This window comes from Hemicordylus capensis, chromosome 1, assembly GCF_027244095.1.
Source record: "Hemicordylus capensis ecotype Gifberg chromosome 1, rHemCap1.1.pri, whole genome shotgun sequence".
Lineage (NCBI taxonomy): Eukaryota > Metazoa > Chordata > Lepidosauria > Squamata > Cordylidae > Hemicordylus > Hemicordylus capensis.
The window spans coordinates 381,622,118-381,637,774 of record NC_069657.1 but is presented as its reverse complement, the minus strand read 5'-3'; the positions used below and the strand labels follow the sequence as shown (position 1 = coordinate 381,637,774).

The window sequence follows — 15,657 nt, the reverse complement described above, 5'->3', positions numbered from 1 at the left end:
GGTTTAGTGCGATGTGAACAAAGGGAGCATAGGCTGACGCACTCCCCCCCCCCCCCCGTCTTGTTTGTAAGCTTCCGCTTTCACTTTAAAAGACCAAATGCAGTTTGCTGTTGCACACAAACTCTGGTTTGGGTTTGATATACTGATTTGTTCTAACTTTAGCAGTTCAGTGGAACTGTTCTAACAGCAGTTCTTTGAATTTATGCATAATGCAGAAATGCAGTTTATTTTAAAGGGAAAACAAAAGCTTTCACTCTGGTTCTCTTGCATGCAAGTGGGGTGGGGAGCCTGTGGCTCTCTTAGATTCCTTTCACATTGTGCCAAACCATAATTTAGCACTGTGTTTGAACCAGCCAGAGTTACAGAGCACAATTTAAAAGGGAAGGTATTGAACCTGAACTACCGGGTCATTTCTTCAAAACATGATGATAATGGTAGAATCATCGTGTTTCTGGCTTTCTACTAGTACAGCAGCTTAACAAAGCAACTTTATAATAAAAGGATGAACCTTGGTATATGTAAAGTGTACCCTGTGAAGCTCGTATTAAGGTAGGAGACATTCCTAATAATTTTAGGAAGCAAGTCTTGCTGAGTTCAATGGAATTTATACTCTGTTAAGCACACTTACCTGGGAGCAAGCCCCATTGAACCTGAGACTTGTTCCTGAACGTATTGGAAAGATTTGCTTCCAAGAATATTAGGAATGTCCCCCATCTTAACTTTTATAAAAATTATTTAAATAGTTATTAAAACTTTGATTAGAGAATTATGTTAAAAGTAGTGGCTTACATACTATGCAGCCAGCTGCACACCCAAGAGGGGTACAACGTCACTGGCTGCCTGGGACTCACCAGCTTGTGGATGCTCCTCTCCGTGGTGAGGGAGGCTTTGTGCATCCTAAGCTAGGGTGTCAAAGTCAACTGGGTGATGGGCCGTATTTGATTCCGATGCACCTCCTGGAGGTTGCACATAGTCTTGCGCCACTTTCTGTTGCCTCGCACCCGCTTCACTTCAGCCTTCTGTCCTCCTCCTCCTCCCTCTTTCTCTCACTCTCACTCTCGTAGTCCCTCTCTCCTCTTCCTTGCACTGCCACTTAAACTAGCTGTATGCACTACTTCTTACATCGGAATATGCTCATGGAAAGATTGAATTTTTTTTTTTGCATTTAAAAAAGAAATTCTGAACATAATCACATTTTAACTGTTGTCCCCAATAGATTTTTAATACTTAATAATTAGATCAATAATTCCAAGACAACATGCTCAAGAAAAATCAGAACCCCTCTTCCACCTTCCCTTATTCTCCATTCACCTTCTTCCTCTTCCTCCCCCTGCCCCCTTCTCTCATTTTCTTCCTCTTTTCTTCAGTGTGTGCCAGTGGTGGTGGTGGGAATGCGGTAGCGGCTTGTCAGCTGCTTCAGAAGTGCCGGTCAGTTGAGCTCGGTAGGCCTGATCCGGCCTTAGGGCTGGCAGTTTGACATCCCAGTCCAATCAGTTGCAATGGACTTCCATTGAGAATGATGGGAGTCCATCACATTTAATTTTAACATAATTAAAAGTAAAACATAATGTCTTATTTGCTCATATGTAGTTCTTAAGATGCACAGAGCCTCCCCATTGGTGGGGGCATTCATGTGCTGGTGAGTTGCACACAGCCAGCGAGTCTGTATCCTTCTTGGGGGTGTGGCTGGCTGGTGTAGTATGTAAGCCAGTATTCCTGGTGAGGAACAAATGTTTAGTTTAAAATGGTCTGGTACTAAGTTTAATCTTCTGATTTTTCTGTACTCTGCTCCAAATTTAATATTATTATTTATGTTCCGAAGCTGTTGGCCTAGATGGGCATTGAAATTAAACTGTAGTGTTTCAATTTAATTGAGTCTCTAAAAGATTTGAAAAGTCTGTTTGTATGGCATGTGCACATATAAGCATGCTGTTAATAGTAAGTGGTGGACTGTTTTTGACAGAGCTTTGAAGGCACAATTGTATGGGAAAGCCAGGATCTGCAAGGCCTTGTTTCTAGAAATCTTCACAAAGTTATGGTGAATGATGGTGGAGGAGTTTTCAGGATCACTACGGTTTGTCCTTTTATTCTCACATTGTAATCCTATATAATAAAGTCCTTGGTGTGTTCGTCCGTGTCTGGTGTCTGCATCCGTGTCTCCCTCGGCTGTTCTGGGCATGCGTGGTGCGCATGCGCAGAAGAGCCAAGGGAGACAAGGACGCAGGCGCCGGCCGCCACGTTGGCCGGTTGGTTGGCCCGGCCGCGGGGAGGCCAGAGGCAGCGGCGGCGGGTCCGACCTGGCCCCAAGGAGGCCAAAGGTGGCGGCAATGGGACCGGCCCGGCGGTGGCGGGTCCGGCCCGACCGCGGGGAGGGGGAAGACGGCGACGACGGGTCCAGCCCGACCACCGGGAGGGGAAAGACGGCGGGGGCGGGTCCGGCCCGGCCTCAGGAAGGACAGAGACGGCGGCGGCCAGCCCAGCCTGGAAAGGGGAGGCCGGCGGTGGCGGGGGCCCAGGCCCGGCCGGTGAGGTGGTGGCGGCCCTGGATACTGGGGCGGAAGGTGCGGGGAGAAGGCTACTAGCGCCCGTTATTTTAAAGGGCTGAAAGATACTAGTGTTTTATAATAATGCTTTGTTAAACATTGTAAACATGTCAGATCCTTGACAAAGTTACCTAATGCTTTTGTCTTATTTGCTTGAAATAAAAATGCTTTGTTCAGCCATTTTTCTCCTTTGAGACTGTCGAGTATTTCTAGCATCACACAGCTACAGTATGTCAATTCACAATTTTAAATAGTCTCCAGATGTGAAATGCCAGTGCCCCTAACCCCTCCTTGTGGTTTCTTCCCAAATACTTCATCTTAATTCTTGCTTGAAATCAGGGTGGATTGAACCCCATTTGAGAAAGGATAGAATAATAACACTTGGTGTTCAGTGCTCTGTAACTTCATGTGTTTCAGGTCAGGATCAAACTTAATGAGTTTAAGTGCCCCGTAGTGCTTCATCCATCATTTCCTCATAACACGGTTTAAAACAGCAGTTTTTACCAATATGGATATTGGGGTGCTCTTTGTGTCCATAGACGCTTAGACCAGAACCTGTTCCATCCATGTCTTTTGGTAAAGCAGCTTAGTGGCTGAGCAGACAAGAATTGTAAGACCAAGTGCTCACTGTTCTTAGTATTTCTGCAAATGGTTTTGGGGTAAATAGTATCCCAAGGATTAATCAACCCCTTTGAAAACCTGAATTGTTGTAGCATGGTTTTTGTAGTTAGAACTCTCCTAATGAACTGTTAGAACCAGTTACAAACCATTGTAGTTTTGTAGTATAGATAAGCTGGTTTAAAAGCTGAACTAATTAATAACTCTTTGCAATAGGCAGGGGAAGGGTCATTGCCACATGAATTTACACAAGGTGTGGAGGGGATTGCAGGAGGCTTTATTTACACTATTCAAGGTAAGTATGCAAAAATTCAGTGAAGCATCTAAAGGTCAAAGAGCATGGTTTAAGGCAGGGCAGCCCTCCTGCAGATGTTGGCCTTCAACTTCCATAACCCCTGGCTATTGGCCACTGTGGCTGGGCATTATGGGAGTTGGAGTCCAAAAACCAGCTGGGGGTGGTGGTGGCTAAGCTGAGCAGACTTGGTTTAAGGGCACACAATACAGCCAACAATACACAACAAAATGTTTCAGCAGGAGCTAAGCAGGTAGTAGTGTGGTTAATGCCTTGATGGGAGACCCATGTATGCCACCTTTGGGGATTGGGGTGTAGCTTAATGGTAGGTCTCAGGTTCAATCCCTGGTATCTCCAGGAAGGGCTGGGAAAGAGTCCTACCTGAAACCTTGGAGAGCTGATTACCTGTCCGATAATTCTGAGCTAGATGAACTAATGGTCTGACTCGGTAGAAGGCAGCTTCCTATGTTCCTAAGGTGCAATCTGCTATTGGCTTTGTTACTCGGAGGTTTCTCTCCATTGCCACACAGTAATCTAGGAATTATCTATCTAGAATTCTACCTGTCTTGGTTTGCACCTTTCATTCTGCTACAAGCCTGAGCACTTGGGTGCTCTGGACATGTGGCATATGCCTGGGAGCTGTTGCAACTGCCCTTAATAGTTGGACGTCATGCTTGCAAATGGTGTACAGCAGGGCTACACAACCTTGACCCTCCAGCTGTTGTTAGACTACAACTCCCATCTTCAGCCACAGTGGCCAGTGATCAGGGATGATGGGAGTTGTAGTCCAATAACTGGAGGGCTGAAATTGTGCAGCCCTGGTGTACAGTCACTTGGCCATGGAGGGTCCTGTCAAGTATGTCTGAGATTTGCCAGGTTTCAATTGCCTGTATTTACAAAGGATAAGGAAAGCTTTAGTACAGCCTGTAGTGTCCCAGTGTGTGAAGAAAATGACTTTCCACAAAAACTAAAGTAAGGCAGACGTACATTGGATTTTGTTAAACACTGATTATTTTAGATTTTGTGGAATCTTTTTTTAAACCTAGGAATAGAAGATTAATATGTGTATTTTTAAAAAATCTAGCAAAGATAATTATTTCCCACTGTGTCCAAATGCTTGGCTTTTGCCTAATTTGCACTGATTTTCACTTTGAAAATTAGACAAGTTTTTCAAGTGGTTTAATTGCATACTTGAGGATATACATAATATGTATGTCTTAGAGAATAAGAGCTATATATATATCAGTGTCATGTAGATGCTATACATGTATGTAATTAAAAATCTCTTAGCTTCTCCTGCCTCCCTTTCAGAAGGAGAGGCTCTTTTACAAAGCCTGCAGAGTCGCCCGGAAAGGTTTATTCATCATATAAGTAAACTTGAAGAGGAGGATGCCTCGCTGAAGGAAGAAAGTAACACTTATGATGATATTGTTTTTGTAGATGTTGTTGACACCTACAGAAATGTTCCAGCCAAACTATTGAACTTTTATCGATGGTAGGTTTAGGGCGGGGGTGGAAGTGTTATGGTCTTACCTGGCTTATTTCTGGTGCAGAAGTATCAATGCCTGCAAGTATTTTCAAGTCTGAATGAAAAGTAACTAGAAATGACGGAAGGCCTTTCTAAGCAAATGAGGCTCTTCTCTGGAATTTGTGCATCTCTTGCTACACGTGGCAGGCACCTGTTGGGTACTGCCTGTAATATCATGAATGAAGCACAACACAATTTATCCCTTCCCCAGACCCCTCCTACTTTCATTGTGCAAACTTTTCCCAGTCTACCTATGCCCTTGGGTTCACTCCCCTTTGTGCAATCCCAGTGCTGGAGTGTACATACTGGCTCACCAAAAATGTTAACAGGCAGTCTCTCTGCTTCTTTTTCGGATTTCTATCTCACAACATTCTTTAATGGCTGTTTGTGTCTTCTCAATAAAATATGTTTTATTTTAGCTACTTAAGCGGGGTATACATAGAATACGAACAGCGGAAGCCATCCTTTGAAAAGGAACCAGGATTATGTATTGAGCAGTTGTCTCACGGTGTTTTGGTTTTTCTTAAAAAACATATTCTTCTCTGTCAGAGAAGCAATACACAGTATGGCAACTTTTCCAGCATGACCACCCTTTCAAAGTTAGGACTGTTACACTTCTAACAGTTATGTACAGTGCAGGAATTTCAACCGCTATGGCTTGTCGTATGTTGTGGAGCCACAGCTGCACCTGCCATCATTTCTTCATCTGCATGAGTATTATTTATTTATTATTTATTTATTTGATTTTTATACCGCGCTTCCAAAATGACTCAGGGCGGTTTACAAGTAAAACAAAACATTAAAACAGTAAAGAGCTAGAACAAAAATTAAAAACAATATAACAATTAACAATTTAAAAACATTTTAAAACAGTTAAATAATCACAGTAATTAAAAACCCTGAAACCAGGTTAAAATATTAAAACTGATTTAAAAAAAAAAAAAACCCTGGAAAGCCAGGCCAAACAAATACGTTTTAAGGGCTCTCCTGAATGCTAATAGAGTATTCAAATTACGGATTTCCTCAGAGAGCGCATTCTACAGCCCTGGAGCAGCTATAGACAAGGCCCACCTCTGAGTCACCACCAGACGAGCTGGTGGTAACTGGAGACAAACCTCCTCAAATGACCTTAATGTGCAGTGGGGATCACGCAGAAGAAGGTGCTCTCTGAGCTAACTCGGACCTTAAAGGTAATCACCAGCACTTTGTATTTTGCCCAGAAACATATCAGCAGCCAGTGCAATTGTTTCAAAACAGGCGTAATATGGTCTCTCCGGGTTACCTCAGAGACCAATCTGGCTGCCGCATTCTGAACTAATTGAAGTTTCCGAACTACTTACAAAGGCAGCCCCACGTAGAGCGCATTGCAATAGTCATGCCTGTAGGTTACCAGCTGGTGCACCACTGTTTTGAGGTCATCCTCTTCAAGGAATGGGCGCAGCTGTCGAATCAGCTGAAGCTGATAGAAAGTACTCCTGGCCATGGCCTCCACCTGAGATACCAGGGTGAGTCCTGGGTCCAGGAGTACTCCCAAGCTGTGTAACTGCCCCTTCTGGAGGAATGTAACCCCATCCAGCAGAGGAAGATCTAACTCACATCTCAGATTCTGAGCCCCTACAATGAGCACCTCCATCTTGCTTGGATTCAGCTTCAATTTGTTATCCCTCATCTAGCCCATTACTGCCTGTAGGCAGGCATTTAGAGAATGAGTGCCATTTCCTGAAGAATAAAGGGAGAAGTAGATTTGGGTGTCATCAGCATACTGATAACACCCAGCACCAAATTTCCTGATGACCTCACCCAGCGGTTTCATGTAGATATTGAAAAGCATTGGTGAGAGAATGGAGCCCTGTGGGACTCCATATAACAGCTCCTGCTTTGAGGAGCGACTGTCACCAAGCTCCACCATCTGGGATCTACCCGAGAGATAGAAACGGAACCACTGCAAAGCAGTGCCTCCTATTCCCAACTCCCCCAGGTGACCCAGAAGGATACCATGGTCGATGGTATCAAACGCTGCCGAGGGATCCAAGAGGACCAACAGAGTCACACTCCCTCTGTTGATTCCCTGGTAGAGGTCATCCATCAGGCCGACCAAGGCTGTCTCAACCCCATAGCATGTTCTAAAGCCAGTTTGAAATAGGTTTAGTTAATCAGTTTCCTCCAAAACTGCCTGGAGCTGGTTGGCCACCACCCTCTCAATAACCTTGCCCAACCAGGGGAGATTGGAGATTGGCCTATAACTATCCATCGCTGAGGGATCCAGGGAAGGCTTCTTAAAAAAAGGTCTAACTATTGCCTCCTTCAAACAAGGAGGCATGCTACCCTCCCTCAGCAATGCATTTATGATATTAACTAGGCCATCTCCAACAATCTTTCCACTAGATCGAAGCAGCCAGGTTGGGCAAGGATCCAGAGAACAAGTGGTAGGCCGTACCGCTCCAAGCAGCTTGTCCACATCATCAGGAGTCACAGATTGAAACTGATCCAACCTTACACTGCAAGTGTTACAAGTGTAAGAACTCCAGTATTGAAATGCTGGTCATCCTTGCATTAAGTTTTTACAATGGAGAGATTACAACAAACAAATACAATGCATGGTAAGAGTTATTTGCTGTTATATCCATTTTTTTTTTTAAATTTGGCTATAGGACGATAGAAGCAGCAAGTTTCAATGTATTGCTGAAGACAGATGATGACTGCTACATAGATTTGGAAGCTGTGTTCAACAGAATAAAGCTTAAAAACTTGGGAAGACCAAATACCTGGTGGGGAAAGTGAGTGTTGTTTTGTAAAGCAGTATAAAACCCAGTGAAGAACTCCACTTAATTACAAAATAAACATTTTCACAATATGTTTTCCCAAGAATGTGGCTGGCCACATTCTTCCATTACTCTGGATATTTGTTCTTGGTATTTTACTAGATTTAGTTTTAAGTTGACCATATATTACAAGTTTAATGCAGAAATTAGAGTGCAGTTTTCTGTGGCATAAACAATGCAGGAAGCTGAACAGGAAAGCTGTGGCTAGAGCAAGTATAACTGACTGTGAGAGAATCGGCTGTTTAGTTATTGATAGCCTTGGAAAGTCATTAGCCTTTCTTTACATGCATTGAAAAAATGAGATAAAACTATGTTGCTATCTGAGTGGGGGAAAATCTGAGTTCATTTTGTTTCTTCTCTTTCTCTCCCCCCACCTCCGCCTTTGGGGATTTTCTTTAATCCAAATGGAAGCATTTTTAGTATAAGAATTTCCCCTGTTCCTCAGACTGGTTCCTGGCCCACTGTCCCAATACACCTATGGCTTAAGAGGAAATGTAGTAAGTTGTTCAGAGACTTCACAACAGCAATCGCAGGGGAGGAAATTTGGCTTGAAGGGACTAAGGCTTTGGTAAATGTTCACTTTCCCTGGCCCCTAGAACTGGCTGTGCCAGTGGCTCCTGACAGCCTTTTCAGGTGATCCCTTCTCCTGAAAATGGGGGAAAGTAAGTATATTTATGGAAACTTCTATGAGCAAAATCCATAAAATAGGGTAGGAAATAGCTGCTTCTTATTTTACAGATAGACTGAAACAAAGAACTGGAAGGAAAGAGGAAGCAGACCAATTTTTTTCCATCTGTGTGTGGAATGAGTTTTGTTCTGGGCAGCAGTATCAAGGCAGTGTGTGTGCACCTGCATTGCGTGGGGCCTTCCTGATTAAATCTGAGCAGGATTTAAAATGAACTGAGCAGACATCAAAAAATGTGTGAGCGTGTGCACACGCCTTAGAGGGAACACTGAAGCAGACCAAAATGAAACCTCAGTCACTGTTCGAATGGTTAAAGAAATCTGCATTATCAGAAGGCAGGGATCAAGCTGTGAAATGAGGGTATCCCCCTTCTCCCTAGATGGACAAGGTGATCAGATTGCCTTTCTACAAGTCCTGGGAGAAGGGCTTGAATCTTGCAATCAAATTACTGACAAAGAACATGTGAAAGAGCCCAAAATTGTACAGATGGGTTAGATGATTTTTAATGAATATCTTATCAAAGGTACTTCACTTGGTGACTTTGATCTTAAGTTTCAGATTGAACTGGGCAGTTGACCGGACTGGGAAGTGGCAAGAACTGGAGTATCCAAGTCCCGCATACCCAGCCTTTGCTTGTGGGTCTGGTTATGTTATTTCCAAAGACATTGTAGAATGGCTTGCAAGCAATTCAGAGAGACTAAAGATATATCAGGTACTCTGTGTACTTTGATGGGAGACATGAAGGTAGAGTGGGAGGAAATTAATTTCTAGTTTGTGCATATGTAGTCCACTTTAACACTTCAGTATTGGGATTCAAAGTTGTTTGAAGAAAGGTAGTCCTATCCAGGAGCTCCTTATGCATGTGGGAACTCAGAAGTGCACACAGATTTCCCAGGTTTCCAAGGGGTTCTCCTATTCACTTAGAAATTGACAGCAGCTCTACCTAGATTTGGAAGAAATTGGGAAACCCTTACACACGTGGAAGGAAGGCTCATGTGTTCATTAGAGTGCATGTGGAATGAACTGAAGCCAGAAACTCCACAGCAGTACACTCAGTTTGGGCTGTTCTAGTTTTAGGGAAGATATACAATTTCTCAAATTCCATTTATTTTATTCTAAAATATATGGATGTCAGGACATGTACAGAAATTATGTAAAGGTTGGTTGATTTCATAAGCTGCACTGCATACATAATTCATGAAGCATGTTTATTAGGCTGCCTAACTTAGTTCTGATTCTTGAGTCATCTTTGTGATTTTCTGATTTATTTATTTTTAATGTACTTGATTTTGAAATATACTTAGGGTGAAGATGTAAGTATGGGCATTTGGATGGCAGCCATTGGGCCAAAACGCTATCAGGTATGTACTATATACTAAGGATTTCATAACTTTAAAGAATCTTACTGTAGTCTTTGTCCAATAAATACATTTATTACATTATTTAATTTAACTGTGTATATCACTAAAACCTCAGTGTTAATGTCTTTTGAAAATATTGAAAGAAGAACAAGAACTTAGCTTTTGTTTATATCTGTCTATCAAAACATTGCTTGAAGGAAGGCTATCTTTATTTTTTTTCCATTTCCTAGTACACTAACACACTGGATTTAAAAATGGGCTCAAAAATAAACAAGCATTCTCTTAAACTTTAGTCTAATCACTTAAAATATACCAACTAATGTTTCAGCCCAGCATCCAAAGCACCATGAAAATAGTTCTGTGGGCTCACTGGGAAGTTAGACTGGTCATCTTCAAACAGTAGTCTCCAAGCTGAAACTGCTTTTCAAACTGAAGAGAATTTCAAAAGAAATTTGTGGTAAACAGAAAATCTGAAAGCCAAGCCAAAAAACTATTGGGCTGGCATAAGCCCCTTGGTTGAGCCTCTGGATTCAGCATTAATTGGTCAGTTAACATTTTAACCCTTTAAAGCTGGATTTTTAAAATGGCATCTTTTTGAGAATGCAAAAAGATATTTGCAGAAAAACTATTGTTTTAAGTGATATTATTGTTGCACCTACAGCTTTCTTTATCCCTATTGCCAAATTAGGGCTGGGGTGTCATACTGCTGGGCCGAATCAGGCCTGCAGAGTTCAACTGACCAAGCTATTGCTGTGTTGCCGTGTGTTTCTTTATTGGTTGGCTGGCTTCCTTCTCTCCTCCTGCTGCCACCATGCTCCTTTCCTTGCATCCTCATGGCAGGCTCTTCAGCATGTGAAGTGCTAGCCCAGGAGAGGAAGAAGACAAAGTCAGAGGGATGGCCCAGGGCACTCTTTCTCCCAGCAAGGGAGAGGGGAGGAGGAGGTAGAAAGAAGGGCAAGTGGAAGGAAAGGTTGGGGGGAAGAGGGGTTCTACTTTTCTTGGACATGATATTGCTTTGGAATTGAGAGTTAAAATTATTTTGGTAACAATAGCAGTTATAAACGATAGTTATGTTCAGAATTGCTAAAAACAATTCTTTCCCTGAGCATATTCCAGTGTAAAAGTAGTGCATTCAGCTAATTTGAGTGGCAGGGCAAGGGAGGAGGTGATGGTGTGAGGCTATGTGCTGCTCCTGGAGGTGAATCAGAATCACATCTGACCCACCATCTGATCGAGTTTGACACCTCTGGATTAGGGTAGCAATGAACACACTGTTGTACTCGGAGAACATTCCTGCCAATTGTAATTAACATTCTGCTGACATTGATAAAATTTTATAGTAATTTTTGTGTTTTAAAAGCTTTTAAAATACCACTGCAGGCCTGATGGTCAGGATAATACAGCAGAATAAAACACTGAAAGCTGAAGGTATTGCAAGCTATCGCCTATTTCCCATCTTTAGGGGTGCAGACCTTGTCAAATCACAGCAAACATTTCTGTCCCCCAACCCCATGGTACCAAGCACTCCAGCTGCCTCATGTAACCAACAGGAACCGCTTTTAGCAGGCAAGCAATATTGCATTAATGGAACGCCAGTCGAGCAGGAATTAGTAGGGAAACAAAACTGCTGTACAGCATGATGTGTGGGATGGCCACCCCTCTTCTGAACAGTTCCATAGATGTTAGATGTGGCAGCTTTCACTGCAATCCAGCAAACCAATTCATAGGGGGAGTTATTAGCTGCATTAGGAGCAGGACTATTTTAGATGTGAACCCTACCTTGTGGAATGCTGCCCCAGAAAGCCATTTTGCCTTTTCTCTTGCTCAAGTCTCATATCTTAAGAGACCTATTAAAAATTAATGTGCGAGTGTTGGATTGGGATCGATGAGACTCAAATTCAAATCCTCTTTCAACCATGAAGCTCATTGGGTGACTTTGAACCATCCACTGATCTCACAGGGTTGTTGTGAGGAGAGACACCAGTGTGCATGCTATTCTGAGCTCCTTGGAAGAAGAGTGGGATATAGATGCAATAAATGAATAAATCTTATTGTGGCTTAATACAGATTTTTATTCCTTTTTGATTAAATCACAGCCATACAGATCCCTATAGCAGGCAATGCACTTGGATGTGGCGGACAGTGGGTAAAGCTGCCTTGATCTCAGGATGGCAGTTTCATAAGGTCCAGGCAAATTTTGCTGATATAAAAACACCATCACTCTAAACTAAATAAAATTGCCCAAAACATAGCTGGGAGGGTGGGGGAAAACCTTGGAGAACTGTTTAAGAGGATTTGTCCCCCCCCCACTTAATTTTCAGGCATATGCTATACTTTAATTTATATTCATATTTGTTGCTTTGTATATTTTTCGTCCTATAATGAAAAGCACATTAACACAGAGAGTGTTTGATTCCTCTTAGTGATGTGTGTTCTGTTTCTGTTTCTGTTTGCAGTACTGCACTCCTTGGCTTACTTAAGACTTGGCTCAGACCCTAAACGGCACTGAACAATTCTGAATTATTTTACTGCATCTTGTTTTTTAAGAGTAGACCTAACTTCCTTGATTTCCCCCCCCCAAATTGACCTATCTTCTGAGTAATTTTACTTTCCTTCTCCCTTTTCTTATATGGTGATTTAAGTACATAACTCACCCCCAGAGACATATCTTCAGGAGGCACAATTGGTTTAGAGGGAAGGGGAGACTGGTAAAATCAAGCCCTTCTTCATGTTGTCAGCACAGCACTAGTACAGACATCAGACGCCATTTCTGCCTAGTTGTCCTCCAGTAGTCCAAACAGCAGGGGTGCCCCAAAGGGATGTCCACAGAACTGGTTCCATACACTCCTGGGTGAATGGGTGGGGTTTCTTTAAGGGGCAGGGGAAGCACTGCCTACCTGCCAGCCCCCACCGGCACGCTCGCAAAAAGTGGGTGTGTGGGGCTGCAGCATGCCTTCATGCAGGCCCAGTCAGTGTCACCATGAAACTGGCCAGTGCGCATAGGGGCTGGCAGGCAAGGCCTTACCTGCCCCTTAAAGACACCCCCCCCCCCGGCTCGAATGCCAGTTAATGGAAATGGTTTGGTGCTCCTAGAATGGAGTGCCAAATGGTTCCATGCACATCCCTAGTGCCCTGCCTTTCTATGCAGCAGAATGTAGGCAATTAGATTATTTGCTAATTAAGGTTACCTTTTAAGAAGGGAGAAATATCCTTTTCCTACTGATGAACTAGTGACAAAAATTCTCTCTTGAACAGGACAATCTCTGGTTGTGTGAGAAGACATGTGAGAGTGGGATGCTATCCTCTCCACAATATTCTCCAGAGGAACTCACAGAGCTGTGGAAAATAAAGGAACTGTGTGGAGATCCCTGTAACTGTGAAGAAAGATGATAAAGACTTGATAAGGCAAAATACAGCATCATCTGAACAGTGACCAATAGTATGGAAGACTTTGGATGGGTTTTCAGTTTGGGTTAGATAAATTATGAAGGGAAAGCCTCAAAGCAGTTTCTAAAAAAAAGATTTTCCTACATAAGAAATTACATGAATCCCCGGATATAGTTTATCACCTGTGACAAACAAGTGTCTTCTGTCATTGCCTGTTTATACCCCAATACAAGAGAGATGTGTAAATTTATCATGGATGGCGAGCTAGATATGGAATCCACACGTTCTCCATAGATGTGACTTTGTGTGTGAAGTAGCCCTTGCAGCAATGTTTGCACATCCCCCTCTTTGCGTTAAAAGGCGGGGGGGGGGAGAGATACCGACCATTTTCAGTATACTCTACAGTCATTTTACAAATCAAATGTCTAAGTAAAAGCAATTTTCTTGCCACTGGTAAATGACGAATGTAGATAAACTTGCTCTTTTATACACTAATGCATGAGAGGTCAGGCAGGCAGGTGTGCTTGTGCAAACATTCTGTAATTAGGCTAACAGTTCTGTGCCAACATGCTTCAGGTCAGATGGGGCTGATTGCACATGTGGCATGGAAAGAGTTCTGGAATTTGAACAATGCTACTCTGAAAGGTTCATTTGATTCAGGGAAGTTGTTGAATGCTGCAGTAACTCTGCCCTCCCCTGGTAGCTTAGAGGGAAGAGCCAGCCAAGAGCCCTTTCTCAAAATGGAATAGTGGGTAGAGGAGCAAATGAGTCAGTATGACTATCTTTAATGACGTAGGCATTTCATATGTGCTAGTAAAACCTGACTGCTAGGTTGGGTGGCCAGTGAGAATACCTCAGCTTTTAATGTTTGAATGTTTTGTTGCAATTATCTGTACAATAATGGAAGAGTTTGTTAAAATCCTGACTTCTATACATAAGCAGCGTAGCACAACCATAGATTAAGACTGGTTACCTTAAAACTTTCCTTTTATCTAATGAGGCATGATAATGTTTTCAAAAGGCATTTAACACCACAAAGTACAGGAAACAGTAGTTTGTCGAGCAAGTAGTTTTCCATCTTTTTAAAAATCGAAGTTCTTCCAGATAATATATACAATTAAATAAATCAACACATCCACTTAATTAGAAAGGCTCTGCTAGCAGCCCATGATTACTCTTCAAAAGCTGCATAAAAGGCAGCTGTTACCATCGTACTAGAATGCAGTCTTGGTTTTCGATCGAGTAAAACTGTAAGGGCTTTAGGTCATTGTCCAGTTCAAATTCTTTGCCTTTCATCTAGGAGAAGGAGAGAGTCAGACGTTAGGTTCATGCATCTTGTACTTTCATACCTTTTAAAAATATTTGGGATCAAGCTACCTCTCTACTCAGAGGGACCTGAACAGTGCCCAGAACTATGGTATGCCTGCTCTCCTTTAAAGGAGTCAATTCACTGAATAGTGTGTTAGAGTGCAGTGTTTATCTTTAGCAGCGTGACTAGTAGTAGTGTTCTGAATTAAGTCTGAATTCATGTATTGTTGCATAACTGAACTTGAGCTTACTTTAGCACTTTCGTAGGATAGTTTGAGTTCTGAACCTGGGATTTTCAGTAGCCGATACAGCAATCCTTTGACCTTCTGAATAGTCATAGAATCTGTACAAGGGGAAACAACAACAACTTTAAACTACAAAACAATTACCATCTGATGCATTACACCATAGACAAGTTATAGTAGACAACAATTATTAATGTAGATTTGATTGAATCTTTTACAACTTTGAGGAAGCAATTACTAGCATCTCCTCAATTTGACATTAAAGGTAGTATTACTAAATAAAACAAGAGGGAAAATGTAACTAAACCAAATTGGAGACTTTCCAGCTCATGTATACAACACAATGACTGACCTAAGTGACCTTCAGGACTTTGTTTGTGGTATTTGCTCTTTTTGTACTTTTAACACTAGGAGTGAAGCCCTTCCATCTACAGAAAATGAATGTCATTCTAAATGGACTTTATACCTTGAAGTCCCTAAATCTGTTGATGCTAATCAGTTCCTCATTGCCAGTAGCTTTATGCACTTGTATTAAGAACCAATACGTCTGAACATGAAAAGGTATTTTTGTAGTGAGATTTGAATGAGTAAATTAGTTTATACAAAATATCTGCTCTAGATTTGAACAATGCAAGATATTGGCTGTTCCGGGTAACGTCCTCCCCCTCCCTCTACCATTTATTTTAAAGCTTTATCTGAAGGCACAGCAATAGTGAGTTTACTCTATTGTCATAAAATGTACTTAAATATTTTTCTATTAACTTTTTGGCAAAGCTGTATCATCTTGTGATAAATGTGATTTTTATTTTAGAATAAATACTTTTCAAAGTAGAATGTGCAAATGTCTCATTTGTTAGATAACCGAGGA

At 42.1% G+C, this 15,657-nt stretch overlaps 2 protein-coding genes across 23 annotated transcripts in view; one reads left to right on the top strand and one right to left on the bottom strand.

The window, feature by feature from the left end:
* B3GALNT2 (beta-1,3-N-acetylgalactosaminyltransferase 2) overlaps positions 1-15,623 on the top strand; it is a 49,964-nt gene extending 34,341 nt beyond the window's left edge. Inside the window, exons 6-12 of one of the 9 annotated variants that reach the window (XR_008316983.1) lie at positions 1,964-2,074; positions 3,378-3,456; positions 4,765-4,948; positions 7,633-7,758; positions 9,041-9,123; positions 9,793-9,849; positions 13,105-13,185. Coding sequence is in view for 7 of the 9 variants with exons in the window: in XM_053299805.1 (XP_053155780.1) it covers positions 1,964-2,074; positions 3,378-3,456; positions 4,765-4,948; positions 7,633-7,758; positions 9,041-9,200; positions 9,793-9,849; positions 13,105-13,239 (852 nt within the window). In the remaining 2 variants the exon portion in view is untranslated. Of the gene's footprint in view, positions 1-1,963; positions 2,075-3,377; positions 3,457-4,764; positions 4,949-7,366; positions 7,582-7,632; positions 7,759-9,040; positions 9,201-9,792; positions 9,850-13,104 lie in introns of those variants that run through there. The other 8 variants (XM_053299840.1, XM_053299813.1, XM_053299805.1 and 5 more) reach the window with 8 other exon arrangements.
* Positions 14,291-15,657, bottom strand: part of TBCE (tubulin folding cofactor E) — a 68,420-nt gene continuing 67,053 nt past the window's right edge. For 13 of the 14 annotated variants that reach the window (XM_053299722.1, XM_053299714.1, XM_053299749.1 and 10 more), the window contains one exon: positions 14,291-14,887. In XM_053299722.1, coding sequence (XP_053155697.1) covers positions 14,679-14,887 — 209 coding nt within the window. In that variant the 3' untranslated portion in view covers positions 14,291-14,678. The remainder of the gene's footprint in view (positions 14,888-15,657) is intronic. The other variant, XM_053299791.1, reaches the window with a different exon arrangement.